Source organism: Chaetura pelagica, unplaced genomic scaffold (assembly GCF_000747805.2).
Source record: "Chaetura pelagica isolate M959 unplaced genomic scaffold, ChaPel_1.0 scaffold117, whole genome shotgun sequence".
Classification (NCBI taxonomy): domain Eukaryota; kingdom Metazoa; phylum Chordata; class Aves; order Apodiformes; family Apodidae; genus Chaetura; species Chaetura pelagica.
In genome coordinates, this window is record NW_009954185.1 from 1,330,047 (window position 1) to 1,344,938 (window position 14,892).

General features: G+C 38.2%; 1 protein-coding gene across 1 annotated transcript in view; it reads left to right on the top strand.

Annotated features, from left to right (window-relative positions):
- The window catches only part of PTPRO (protein tyrosine phosphatase, receptor type, O), a 64,122-nt gene that overhangs the window by 36,184 nt on the left and 13,046 nt on the right, over nt 1-14,892 (top strand). The window contains exons 13-18 of the mRNA XM_010002935.1: nt 2,083-2,215; nt 3,531-3,651; nt 5,852-5,920; nt 9,508-9,591; nt 12,589-12,624; nt 14,146-14,227. Coding sequence (XP_010001237.1) covers nt 2,083-2,215; nt 3,531-3,651; nt 5,852-5,920; nt 9,508-9,591; nt 12,589-12,624; nt 14,146-14,227 — 525 coding nt within the window. The remainder of the gene's footprint in view (nt 1-2,082; nt 2,216-3,530; nt 3,652-5,851; nt 5,921-9,507; nt 9,592-12,588; nt 12,625-14,145; nt 14,228-14,892) is intronic.

The window sequence follows — 14,892 nt, forward strand, 5'->3', positions numbered from 1 at the left end:
AGGACATTCACTGCTATTCAAAGAGTAACTTTATGCTGCAAATGCAGCGGCTGTTCATTTTGTCTCTTAGACTATTTCCTTCGAGACCCATCTTCTCACCCTCCCAAATGAACCTACTTTTCTGTCTGTCAAGTTAGGAACCTGTGCTCAGAGGCCACCTGAATATCTGAGTGTTTAGACTGGTAATGTTTTTTTGCACACTATAGAGCAGTAGTAGTTCTAATTCCTTGACATTCAATACTGTGCAAAATATGAGGCTTACTTTGTGGTTTGGCTGATGGTGTAGTGAATAACTATGATTACCTACTGTGAAACATCATCCTCTCATATGGACTGTTACACATACTGGGCAATCATTCAGAAATAAAGTAAAAAATAACCCTCTTAGACCACTGATTATCCCAAAAGAGACGTACACAGTATTTAATCCTATGGAAGACTAATCTGAATTATTTAATGTTCCTTTGTAACTGAGAAAGGTACTGACTAAAAAAAAAACCAAATGTTTCAATGCACTTTAATCTTTTGGGTAGTTTGGATTCCATGTCTAGATTCCTGCTTTTTCACCGTGAATAGCTGAAGATCACAAAAGTCATTATCTACTTAGCAGAGATTCAAAATAATGATGTGATCTAACAAGCAAAGTACCACAGGATTTACTGCTTTAGTTCAGAGCAGATCCATTTTAAGAACATCAGGAAAAGACTGCTGCATTTAGCAGGAGCTTCAGTGGGTGTCTCATTTGTTGACATGAATATCTGGCACTGGAAAATGCACAGATTGTCAGCTCACTTCTCATTAGATTCATCACTCTCCCATCTCTGTGAAAAAAATGGTAGGGCTCCTTTTTGAACTGCAAAAAGTAATTTTTTCTCATAAGACTTGTCAAAGTTATTTGTGATTTTCCATGCTAATTACACAAACTTTCTTGTCCCTTTCCTCCATTTTAAAATCAGCAAAGTGAAAAGCAACAGCTTTCTGGATTTGAACATCTTGTGTTTTGGTTGACTGATTTAAATTTCCCAGAGGGGAAAACGGAAATCATCCTGCTAGGTCCAGTTGCCAAACAATGACTCCTCCTTTCAGCTCGTGTACATGTGATTTCATCTGTGTAATGCACTTCAGAATTGCACTGCAACATCGCTGCCTTAGAAAAAGCACATGAATGAAAACAGGCCACTGCAAAAATCCAGTGCTTGGGACTTGCACTCCCCATCTGGAGAGAGTTAATTAATAAAAATCATCCTGGTCCTTTCTAAACCACTGGCTCCATGTCCCTGTTTTCACATCTGTAACCCACCCTGGGTTCTTCTGGAGATTACAGAAAAAATGCCTGAGGACCTTAAGGAGCTGTATCCTTAAGTCAATGCATGTGTTGTACTTGTTGTCTTTTACCATATCAGCATTTATAAAAACCAAAAGTGTTTATCAGGGACATAGTAATTAGAACATTGTATAAATATGTTATGTAAAGAGTTTCTACTAGCTAGAAGAAATGAGGTGTGGGGTATTTGATCATAATCATTATTCTAAAGCTTTGCTGTAGCTTTTGTTTTTCACCTTGGCCACTCGGAAGGCTCACAGTTCTTCATGTCCAGAGGAGCTGCATCTGAGTCAGAGATGACACACATTCATATGAGAGTGTGGAGACTGTGACTGCCTTGTCTGTGCTTTGAGTAAAAACAACTTTGTTTTCCTCCTACCTGTATGGTTTAGTAACCAGAAATCATGAGCTCTGCCCACCTCTGGGCATGTCCAGGGGTCGCAGAGCTTTCCCCCACCAAGCGTGTGCCTGTGAGACATGCCCCTGGCTTCCCCAAGGAGCTCTAGGTCTCCCTAGGGTGTTCTGGACTGTTCCCACTGCTGTTTTCACCCTTGTTCCTCTCCCCTCTTCTGCCAGACTGCTGGGCTACCTGCCTGTTTTCAAGGACAGGTTACTTTCCTTAAGTTTCAAAGAGCTCGTTTCTTTCACCGGATTTTACTTCACCTGGTCAAATATGTGGCTGGAGAGGGAAGTACTGATTTGTGCTCTTGCATTTATGGAAGAGACAAATTTCTGTGTGTTTTTCCCCATGTCTGCAGGAACCTGTCACTGTCTCTTCACACGTAGTGACCATTTCCAGCCTAACCCCTGCCACTTCCTACAACTGCAGTGTGACCACCTTCAGCCACAATAGCCCCAGCATCCCTACTTTCATAGCGGTTTCCACCATGGGTAAGCAGCACTTCCCTGTTTTCTGCTTCCTCTTCCTGCTACATCATCTGTTTCTGTTTGCTTTCTATAGCTGCTCTCAGTAATGCTGGCACCAAGGGTCGTTTGTATCATGGAAAGGCTGCCACATGTGGATGGGAAGGGGAAACAGCTTTAAAAAGTCCTTAGAAAAATCCCTGATCGTGGATTGACTAGAAAAAACATAAACTAGAGGGTCATTTCTCTACAGGGTTTTAGAAATCAAGCACCTGGTTTGTGGTATGAAGGCTGAACATCAGGGTACTGCTTGATGACATTTATGGAGAAAAATGCTTTCTCAGCCAAGTCCAAACAAGAAGGGAACAACATCTATAAGCTGCTAAGGCAAAAAAAAAAAATTCTGCTTTCAGTGAGGAAGTGGAGATAGGATGAGAGAGAAGAAGGGCCACTGTAGGATCTTTAGGAGTCACACCGCAAAGAGATAGTTCCTGATGGAGACTCCCGGGGCACGTCATGAAGCCTGGCTCTGTACTCATTCTGAAGAAAGAATATCAGTGTTGAACTGCCCAGAGCACTGGACTTACCTTTAAAATCTCCTCTTCAGAATGATAAGTGTCCTGTACCTCAAACACCACTTCATGCTGGAGTTCTGATACTTAGTTTAAAACTGTTCATGATTTTTAATCTAAAAAATGCTTCTTTAGACAACTATGTATGGACAGTTATTCTGAGCAAGTAGAGAGAGTTTCTTATATGATGAGCAGAACAGGGTATGTGATCTCATAGTAATACAGTTGATAAGCATGTAATATATAAAAAAAAAAAAGTCAAGGTTTTGTTACTGAGATTTGATACCAGCTCTTAATTAAAACAGAATGTTTTGTTAAGATTTAGTTGCCAAAGTAAATCAATCAGTTTCAACTCAGTATGTTACAGAGCCTCAGCCTGTTATTTTGCTTTTGGGTCAGAGAAGGTGTTGATTATTGTTGAAGAACTTCAGAGTCAAAATAGGCTTTGGAGACACAGATGATGCTGAATATCTGTATTTTATATTGTCTTCACTCTTGTGTTATGAATGTTGGTTAGAAAGGGAAGAAAAATAATAGGAACATACCAAAGTTTAACAAAATGCCAGAATGAAGTCATACCCCACAGAAATTTTGTAAGAGCAATAACTTACCAAAACACTTTATCTCTGGCGATATATTTTTCTCTCTGTAAAAGTCCAGGCTGAATGAGATCAGAAAAATAATGCTATCAATATTTAGGGGGAAAAAAAAAACCCAAACTTTCAGCACTTCTGACTCAAATAACCAAGAGCCCTTATTTGTATGTACAGTCACTGAGATGAATCCCAATGTAGTGGTAATCTCCGTGTTAGCCATCCTAAGTATCCTTCTGATTGGACTACTGCTGGTGACTCTTGTTGTACTCAGAAGAAAACATCTACAAATGGCCAGGTATGTCCAGATTTATGCTAATTTCAAACATCTCACACGATACAAATGCAGCATGACAGTATTTGTAATTGAGGATGCTTGTGTGCATGAGTTATGCTTGAGATGCTTGTGAATAGGATACCTTCAAAATAGTTGTCCTGCTGCTGTCTAGGAATATCATGTCCTCTCCCTCTACTTACTTTCATACTTGACCTGAGTTATAAACTTCAAGTTGTGTCTTATTTTGAGCTTTGCAAGACTGGGTCCATAAGAGGAGCAATCCCGTATTACAAAAGGGTTGTGTCAGGAACCTGAAGGACAATTAGGATCTGAGGCAGCTGGGCATGAGCAGGACATTAAGATGCTTTGCAAATCTTTCATATAGAATCATAGAGGTTGGAACAGAACTCTGAAGCCAAACTGCAAACAAGGAAGGATGTACCCAGGCTCTGTGAACCTTTCTCTAGAGCACATGCCAGTCACCCCCAAATTCTGGTCTTGCAGCTGTCCACATTTTGCACTGATATGGGTTTCCTTCCTACAGGAACTGCAGCATGGGATAGAGCATATGCACTCATCTAGATTTTGCCTTTCTACACAGTCAAGATGCAGCCAGACTGAGATCCGCAAATCCAGAAGGGATCTCAGGTTCTGCTATTTGTGTATACCATTAAGGATCCCCATTTGTTCTATCATACAAAGGATGGGAAAAATTACCCTGTAGGAGTAAACCTTTTTTCAGAACCTGCTCTGCCTTAGCTGTCTGTGCCAATCATTTGTACCTGAATATTGAAATTAAATTTCCTCTTGCTGGAGGTCTTACCTGTAACAGTTGACTTTCATGTGAGTTATGTTATGGCCTGAGTGAACTGTGGAGAGTTCTCCAAACCCTCTACATGTGGTTCAGCTCCTAGTTTTGGAGGAGTCTTGGAGGCTTCATATTTTATAATCTATGTAATATGTTTTATATTAATTTACTCTCCCGTGTCAAGCAAGGAAATAATCTAATGTAAAAAAAACTTATATGAAGAATCTTATAGTAGCACGATACTAGCTACCCAGTAAACACTGCATTTTGTGTTCTGTCTTGGCTATGTATTCCAGGCAACAGATGACCATATCACACATATTTTGCAGACTGTCTCTTTCAGTGAACATTATGTGGTTTGTTCCTTTTACATGTAACTGGTTCTACGAAAATCCTAGCAAAATTAGTTGTCTTTCTTATTTGATTACTGTGCAGGCAACCCAAAGCTTATTCTTTTTCTCTTCATGGCTGCTTCTAGCCAAAGAAGAAAAAAGTCCCAGGAGGAGATTAAAAATGTAAATCTAATGAGAAGCTGCAAGCAAGTGTTTGCTTAAATCAAGAAATCAAAAATAGTCAAGTCAGTTTATTAATCGTAGCTGAAAACAATGGACTTGTGATAAGTTCCTTGGAATGTTATTCAGGAAATGCAGTGTTTAGTCAAAATTATGTTATGAAATCAAAATTACCATGCTCATGTCAAATAGAGATAATTAGACATCTTCTTACAGTTGGGACAGTGAATATTTAGTATAGAAAGATGGATCTTTAGCATGTGTACTGAGACTAGCAACTAGCTAGGGCCAGAAAGCCCAAATCTGAACTGAAGATGGGGTCTATTTGAGTTATTTAGAATCAGAAAATCATAGAATGTATTGGGTTGGAAGGGACCTCTAAAGCTCATCTCGTCCAAACCCCCATACGATAAAGAGAGACATCTCCAACAGGTTGCTCAGTGCCCCATCAAGCCTGACCCTGAATGTCTCCAGGGATGGGGCCTCCACTGCCTCTCTAGGCAACGCATTCTAGTGATCCACCACCCTCATATTAAAGAACTTTTTCCTGAAGTCCAACTTAAATCTACCTTTCTGTAGCTTAAAACCGTTAAGCGTGTCCTATCATTACATGCCCTTGTGAACAGGTCTTCCCCAGTCGTCTTATATTTATTAGCAACTTCTCCTTTATTTGTCTCTTTAAGCATTATTAGGAAGCCTGATCCCAGGGGAACATTTATTGGTTTTGGATGACAATGTGAAGAGATTTCAGTTGTGTTTATCACAGATTATCTCAGACATAGTCACAGGTGTGAGTGTTCAGCACTTCACAACTGGGAGAGTTCTTTGTTACATCAAAATCATTATGAGCCTTGTGAATCCAAACATGGTAACTTTGTACCCAATGGTCTTCCTGAAACAGGGAGTGCGGGGCTGGAACCTTTGTCAATTTTGCATCTTTAGAGAGAGATGGAAAGCTTCCCTATAATTGGTGAGTGTTTGAAGCATAGCTTTTGATTATGTTTTTTCCCATCTCTGCATCTCAGAAAATACGATGTTTAGTTTTAAGTGCTTATTTTTTATGTCATTACTGTTCCTTTTTAAGATAAAATTACTATACGTGTTACTTTAGTATTTTATTTCTCGAACGATGACCAAAGGCTATATGCTCTGTCACCTGATATTTTTAGTTGGGAATGATGTATATACATGCCAACCAAGTTGCATAAAGGTGTTTGGGGTATTGTTGTTTTTTATTTTTTTTCCCCTTTCTTACAGACATATTTCCTAAAATAACTAAAGTGTAGAAATTTGATCTATAAATCCATTAGCACTTCCCACTTCCAGAGATGTATTTCCATCCAAGAGTAAGCTTGCCTGTAGACAACCAATTAGCAACTGTCTTCATGCAGTGCCATTAATTAATTTTTCCTTGCATTGCAAGACAGGGACAAGCCAACTCAAATATTTGCTGCAACTTAATGTTCAGTGCTGTTGGAAAAAAACATAATTGTGTTAGTCTAGAAAGCCATCTGCAGGAATTAGAGGCACTGACTGTGGACTCCAAACCATCACTGATACCATCAGCCAAAGAGATTTGGCTTTATTTTAGCAAATAAAGTCTATAGGATTAGCTTTTATAGAAGCAAAAGGGCTTTGAGAGCTACCTGACTGGCACCAGTGTGGTCATACTCATTCCTATCTTGATAATCAAATGAGTGCTAATGACTGAGCCAAGGTTTCCTGTTTTGTTATTAGCATTATCTGCAGAAATCTCTTCTCTTTCACTGGAAGTCACAAATGCAGGTATTTAAAAGCATACTGTCAGCCCCATGCCAATATGTAGGAAAAAGAAAATATGCACCTTGGTTTTACACCCATGATCAGCTTTGTTGACAGCCAAGAAGTTGGAAAGAGGAGTTGGTGTGCAGGGAGGTAACTCCATGATATTATGGGACACAGCTTGCCAGCAAGAACAGGATTAAGTGGATTCATGCAGCACCACAACAAGCCTTTTGCTAATAAGCATGCAAACTGAACTAACAAGACCAGCAAATCTTGTCAATACTCACTGCGCTGCTAATTAACTGTATATTAAACGAGTTTCACTTGCTCAGTTTAGCTTTAATAGGAGCCAGCTGTATGCAGTACAAACTAATCTCTCTTTCAGCTTCTCTTGCTTGGACTATATTATTGGCAAAGGTGGCAGAAGCTCAAACACTCATGTTAATTAAATATCCAAACTTGAATCAAATGATTCTAGTAACTAGATGATTCTGAAACTAGTAACAGATGTTATTAAAATCATAAAAGGCTATTTTGTGGGAAGTGGAATTAATTAATAGGTTTGGATGTGAAAGTTAAGGTTCTTGTTGCTTGATTTAGTATATGTGTGTATGTATATGTGTATGTATGCATATATGTATACATACATAAATTATGTTAGAAAAATATAAATTAGGAAACATATTCCTACTTAATAACTCCAAAAAATGTTGGTAACCAAAGACAGTGTGCCCTAACCTTATGGTTCTGACTCCTCTGAGAGTTAGTAAAGGTATCTTCTTGTTGTGTGTCTCTGTTGTCTAATGTCAAGACCAGATTCAATGTCCATCCAGGCAGCCACATGGAAAATATGGCCCTAAAGACAGGTAGAAGAATTAACAAGCCAGTTTTGCTTGGGGTCATTCCAGGGATCTAGTCAGGGAGCTATGAGCTTATCCACTGATTCCTAAGGAAACCTCAACTCATCAGAATTTTCATAATTTGAGCAATCTATGCATTTCTTTCTTTTAATTAAATAGTTCAGTACACCTGAGCAGTAGGTGAAAGATTGTACAATTCCAGGAATTATCAGGCAATTACGTGTTTTTCATATGTAGAATAAAATAAACTGTTTTCAATGTCAAAATCCCTAATCTGTGAACAATACAAATATATCTGCAAGCACATTAGTCTGTGATTTGATAAAGTGTGGAAGTTTCTGCTGATGATTTGACGATGACAGAAGACCCAGGCTTGAATAATTCCTTCTGCTCCTGTAGTCAAGAGGAAGTAAAAACCTCAATTGAGATTTCCCAAAGGAAAGAGGAGCATTCCAGCAACATCATCACTTTTCTCTTCTAAGCCTAACGAGAAGCTCTCTGTGGCACCAGAAATCTGCTTATGAGAAACCAAATTTCGTCCTCAGTCCAGTCCCATAGAAACCCTAACGATGGGCAAGACTCTGATGCTACAACCACTATGGCAGATGCTTAAATAGAAAGGGCTCTTTTTCTTCTGGCTGATCCACACAATCCCTACCAATGCCTGGGGAAGGTCCCCCTGCAGAAACTGCCCTGCCTATTTCTCTTCAGCAGCAAAACTGCATTAAAGCATAACCTGGAGTTTTCACTGCTTGGGCAGAAGGATTAAGATTGAAGATTATTACATTTGATGTGACTTGTTTATCAGGGAAAACACAATATCTGCCAACTTCATAGGATCCAAGAGTACTGAAAAAGGAAATTGCGCTTTGTGGTTTCTCTTCAGAACATCTGTAGAAGGATGGCGCTGCTTTTAGGACAGCAGATTTTTTGATGGGCCAAAAACACACTTGAGGGTGTATTTGGCAAAAAAAAATCCTACTAGTGGGGCATTTTTTATTTAAGTTTCATCAGTTTTTCACTTTTTGCAAAGCACTTGTATCCCACCCTGCCAATAGATAGATTAGGCCTGAGTGGGTTTCCTGGATTATAGCATAGAATATGTATTATATTTTATATGTTTCTTAAAATATATATCTGTATTATAGCAGAATCTGGTAAACAGGTTGCAAATACAGAAGTTTAGAATTATTTTGTACTCAAATTTCCTTTAGTCACAATGAAATCTGCTGTTACTCATATAAACCACAGTTAGAAGAAGCTCAAAGATTTGCTGAAAAACTAAGACAGAATTTAGAACACTTAAAAATGTGACTGCAAAATGTTGTATGGCTGTTCAGAAATCTAACTCAGTAGAGAGTATTTAGAAGTATTGGAATGATCTGAGTTTCTCTCCAATACAAATGTTCTGATGTCCACAGGATCAGTTGCACGAACAAATGAGGGACATTATCATAGTCATACATGGTAAAAGCAAACTGTGTCTGTCCTGAAATATCTCAAAACATCACAAAATACACTTACCAGTATCTATGTAATGGCCACAGACCTGTAGACTTCTGGATGAGATTTTCAAACATATTATATTCTAGAAAAATCTGCCAGTTTATCAATTAACAGGCCTGAACCAACACCATACAACACATTTCTGTTGATCATATAAAATTTTATTTTGCTGTCTGAAAATCTAAACATATTTTTGTTGATCATATGAAATTTTGTTTTGCATGTCTGAAAATCACACACAAGGTGTCAGATTGAGGAATAAAAATTCTATGGATGCTAGTAATATTCTTGTGAAATAAGTAAGAGGAAACATTTATCAGTTTAGCTTATTTTTAAAATAGAATGTGCTGATCTCCTGATTTTTGTTTGTCTTACTAACTCTCCTCACTTTTTCATCTTTATGTATGTTATTTATTAATGCTCACAGGCGTAGAAGTGTATTTGCTTTCCTAACTCTGCTACCCTCATGCCTTTGGACTGATTATCTTTTGGCATTTTATATTAACCCTTGGTAAGTGATTTACTTGTTTTTCCATATGCAATGAGTAAAGAATGTTAATTTCTATTACATGAAAAATGTGTGTTACCTTTGTTTTCAAATGGGTCAAAGCTTTTGAATATACAATTTTCTTGTACTAGAACATGGATTGGAGAGGATGTGGGTATCAAAGTATATTGCAACCCTGCTTCATCTAGTTTATTTATGCTCCAACCCATTTTGGTATTAAAAAGCTAATCTTACAGTGGTCATAATATTCATCTCATTTCTCTCTTCGCAATTTTTGCCGCCTCATTGTAAGTCCTGGCTTCTTCTGTCACAGTTACTCATCTGTTTATTGCCTGGCATTGCCTGTGCCTGCTGCTGCTGCTTTTCTATTACTAAAATTGCTTGATTGTGCCCCACCTGTTTGGTGTGTGATGTCAAATAGCTTTTAAAAGTGCAGTTGCTGTCTCCTGACATCAGTAAATGAGAATCGATACAATCTAGCAGTCCCAAAGTGTAAAAATGGGGTCCCTGTTTGTGTCTCTGTGCATGGTGTGTATGTTTAGTAGTCTAGTCTGTAAATAATTTATGAAGATGTAGTAAACAACTGTTTTTTTTAAAAAATACCTAACCAATAAAGCCCCATAGTCTATCTAGAACAAGAGCTGTTTTACAAACTATTAACAAATTATTTTAATCTATTGTGATCTAAAGATGCTGAATCTATATAAAAGAAACTTAAGTTCGTGATAGTCTTGAGTCCAAGGTATAGTGATTTACATAAATGTGGTACTGAAGTAAAGATTGACTTTTGACCAGACGTCTTCCCTGGCATTAACACACAGCGTTGAAGTCCTGGCAGGCAGCCATCAAAATCTTCAGCATAGGGATTTCTGAGACTGGTTTTCCTTGGGTCACATTGGGTCTGTAGAAAAACCCACCTAAATTATCAGTGGGCCCAGAAATCAATGGGTTTACATAACTAAAGAAAGCTCTGTTTCTTCTCCCATGACAATACAAGCATGTTCTCCATGCACACCCAACTGAAGAGCAGATGGAAATCTTCCACATCTCTCCAAGGCTAATATTATATTGAATTGTAACTTGTCCTATAAAAACTTGACTACTGGATCTGCACACTGATGGAGTATCAGGCAAGCAGTTTGTTATTGTGAAGATCACACTGACCTTCTCTCAACTCTCTAATAATCCAGAAGCCCAAATTAGCTACTGTCAATGGCACTGCTACCAGAACAGTCAACGTTTTCTTTTGCCTCTTTGCCACTTCTTGTTTAATATGCATTAATATGCATTTACTCACCTTTCCAGATGTGTATCTGTCCTCAGAGGTTTCCTGTTCAATGAAGCTACCTAGTTTAGTCTAGATGATGCTTAAAGGAGCTGAAGTGGAATGAGATTAGGTTAATCCTTCTCTTTGTATTTTAATTTGAAGTGTAAATAGAAGAATCGATGAAACACCAGCTAAATTTTCACTTGTCTTTGTTTTGCACACAAATTGTTTCAAAACATTTATGAGCATTCTGGTAACAATTGTGATACTAAGAAACAAAGGCCTTTTGAGAATATCAAACCACAAAAAATTGTTACTGAGAAATGGATTTTTATAATTTGGTTTATTGCCTCTTGAAGTGTTCCTTTCATAAGCATTCTTAGAAGCCATGAACAGCATTTAGACATGTTTTCCTTTGAAATTAATTCAAATGTGCCCAACATTAAAAGGTTTTCCACAGTCACAGGGAACAGAAATGTGTTGAATAACTTAGAAAAATTAGTTTTCAGATTTTGTTGGAAAAAATCTTTGAAGATGCAGAATAAATACTACTAGGCTATGTGTATAGTATGCATTAATGTGCAGATACTATACAGATAGTATCTTTATAGATAATGTGGTAAGCTGAAGAGGTTTATTAATATTTACAAAGTAAATCTGCCCATTAATACTTTAATTTACTAATTGAAGCTGTGGCCTAGGTTACCTAGAAATCATTTTAATATCATCATGATATTAAAAATAACGTAATTATAATGTGATGAATGAACAGATATTATTTAATGTTCAGGGAAAAAAAAAAAAAAAAAAAGACACCAAAATCGAGTCTGAGTAAGCAAGAATCTATTTGTGCTCTGTGGCTGGTTTAATAGGGGTTCAGTGTTTTCAGACCTCTAGCCAAATCATTCCAGGGTGCTCACTTTGTGCATCTAATCTGATTGATCACTTAACTTTTTTATGGCAACAACAAAATGAACACACACACACACATACTCCCTCCAAAAACTCCACGTGGTTGTAGTGTAGTTCCTAAATCAGTATGTTACGGGTTATACTGCTTAACACACTTGCTCCCAATTGACCCTAGTGAATTATATCACTTATAAATCATACACAGTGTCTTACCTGACTGGCATAATTATCCCTAGCTCTTCAAAGTAAATTAAAATTATCCAAGGTTTTAGCTCAAGTCCCACTAAAGTCAGGAGATGATTTGCAGTTGCCTTCATTGATCATCATAATCAGGTTATGAAATGGGTGGGAAAGCATTCAGGCACTTCCCTTTTTTCTTCACTCTTCCTTGAATTTGCAGATCTTCAACCAACAGTTGCTTCTCATTCCCAATTGCTCTTTAGTTTGACATCCAGGTTTCCAGACCACTAGAGCCAGAGCAGAGAAGGCCCTGTGGAGGGCACCATGGCCCCATCCCCTGCTGGGCTCAGGCCCCAGGGACTCAGTTGTGGCCCACCTTAAGCTAATAGTACTGCTGGATGAGGATTTGTAGAGGACCCATTGCTTGTGTTGGGCACAGGTATTCCCTTTCACACATGCGTCATTCTCAGAGCCACAGAGTAGAAAATGCATCCCAGTGTTAATATCCAAGATGCTATCACCAATCTTAACCTGAGTATGATGGTGACCAGAAAACTTATGTTCTTAAATCAGTACTAACTTAGAATAAAACCTATATAATAGTCTTTTAATGAATGAAAAACACTTATCTTTTTTTACAGGAGTAAAAATGGATTAAAGAAGAGAAAGCTGACCAAGTATGTAACTTCTTTGCTATTTAAAATGATATAAAAATGTATCACCTTAGATTAAACATGCATTATAGAGTAGAAGGTACAGTGATATTGCAGTTACAGATGCAGAAAACTTCTTGGTAAACATGTTCTGAGAGAGATTCCCGAAGGCAGAAAATAATCAATAATTGGACGAAAGCAATTCTTCTCAACAGATAGGTTGTGGTAAAACAGCTCTGTACTGATAGAAAATTGGTCATCTGGGAAAAGATCAATTATCCAACTTAGTGATTCCAACAGAGCTTATCCTTAGTTAAAAATTACAAATGGTGAGAAACTGGGATGCATTTGTTTGTAGTGATATTTCCCTCTTGACATGAGGGTCTCATTACGGTTGTTGCTAGAACATTAGATCATTAATGCTAACGGGTAAACAGGAGTAATTAAGTGGTGATAAGACAGGTTCCTTTGGGCATATTGCCTCAAAGTAAATGAAAAGATTACTGTGTACATGCCTCGGTAGCTTGTAAATTAGAGCATGATAATTAGGTGAAGGGAGCTGTTTACCTGCGTTTCGTTATTCAGTGTTAGCTTAATTATTTCTCTGTTACGTTCAGAGGCTGTGCCTGTACTAACAGATAAACCCTCACCTGGCAAATAAGGTGTTTAAAATGACAAGAGTTGCTAAATCAAGGCTTATTCATACCTGATGAAGCTCTGCATGAATTTGTATGGTTATATGCCACTTTTTCTTAGCCACCATGTCCTGGGAGGAGAATTTCGCCTCTAATGATGAATGTGTATAGTTCTCAAAGCCAACAGACAAAGCAGTCATGGCAGTGTCATCCAAAATGCTTTTTTAGGGGAAATTTTGTTGTGGACCTGCCAAAAAAAATCAAAATATAATTAAGAAATCAATTTTTCTGCAATAGCAAAGCTCAGATGAGTTTTCAGTGTATCTCTGTCAGATGTGAAAATGTCTGAGAGCAACATTTTACATGGCACAAGAGGGAACTTAAATGCAGCAGCAGCTGCCCTGGTGCCAGAAGCATGCTGGTGGGATGGTACTTAGAGTGGGTCTACAATTAGGTGCTGGATCACTGCTTACCATGGTCCCACCTCTGCCTTGGGGACATAGCCACCTGCAAAAGCAGTTCAAGTGCCAGGGAATTGTAGGAAGGGTGCATAGGCCATTCCCCTCACCTCAGACTGGTGGTTGCCCTCAGGTGGGACAACTCCAAGCACCCGAAACCAGGGTGCTTACCATCAGTAGCACATGCAGCATTGAGTTCACCCAGAGGGACCAATACCTCTCTCTCAGCCTCTCCTGCTGCCATTACAGTGTGATACAGGTAATGAGCAATATGCCCACCATTTGGTGGCACTGAACCACAAGATGTTTTTCTCTCTTTATTGTGTCTTTCTAGCATTAACAGTTGCAAATACAAATTCATTACTTGATAGTATTCTGAAGGAAGGTAGAAATAAAATGTACTGAAATAGTTGTGGGTTTTTTTGTAATTTCTGTGTGTTTCTCCTTTAAAGCCCTGTCCAGTTGGATGATTTTGATGGATACATCAAGGATATGGCCAAAGATTCAGATTATAAATTTTCTCTGCAATTTGAGGTAAATCTGTTGGGACTGTCCTGTCCTAGCTGCTATGCCTAGATCAGCTATTAATGTTTCTGTGGCATTTTCCTGTGCTCTGTGTTGTTTAATGTGTGCTGTTGCTAGGTGGGTCAGCTTCACTTCCAGTTCTGCAGAATTTAAAAGTGGGCCTTGGTATCATTAAGACTGCATTTAGTAGGCTGAGTTGAGTGACTCATGACTTCGGATTAAAGATAATTGTTAGACTGACACACTTCCTTTAAGTTTAGGACATGCTGGCAGCCTGAATTGAATTCAGGATTTTAATGTCTTTATTTTAGCTATTTAATGCCCTTGATTTGAAGGGAAGCATTGGAATGAGAAGGTAACATAAAAAAAAATCTGTTTAAGAGTACAGGGGTCTCTTTAAGACCTGTTCAGATACATTCTCTTATTTACCCAGAATTTAAAGTCAGTTTAATAGTATAAAACTAAAAATCTCCTATCCTGCGGCTAGCTCCCAAAGATTTAAACATGGAAAGGGGGTTGGGAGGACTGTCAGTGTGTTACCCCCATTCTGAGTGCTAATATGTTCCCTTCCTGCCACTGGAAAGGCCTCTGATGAATCATATGTTAGATGTAGCTGCTGAAGTTAATTACTAGAAAGATCTTCCAAGCATTCCCTAGTATCAAGATTAAAAGCC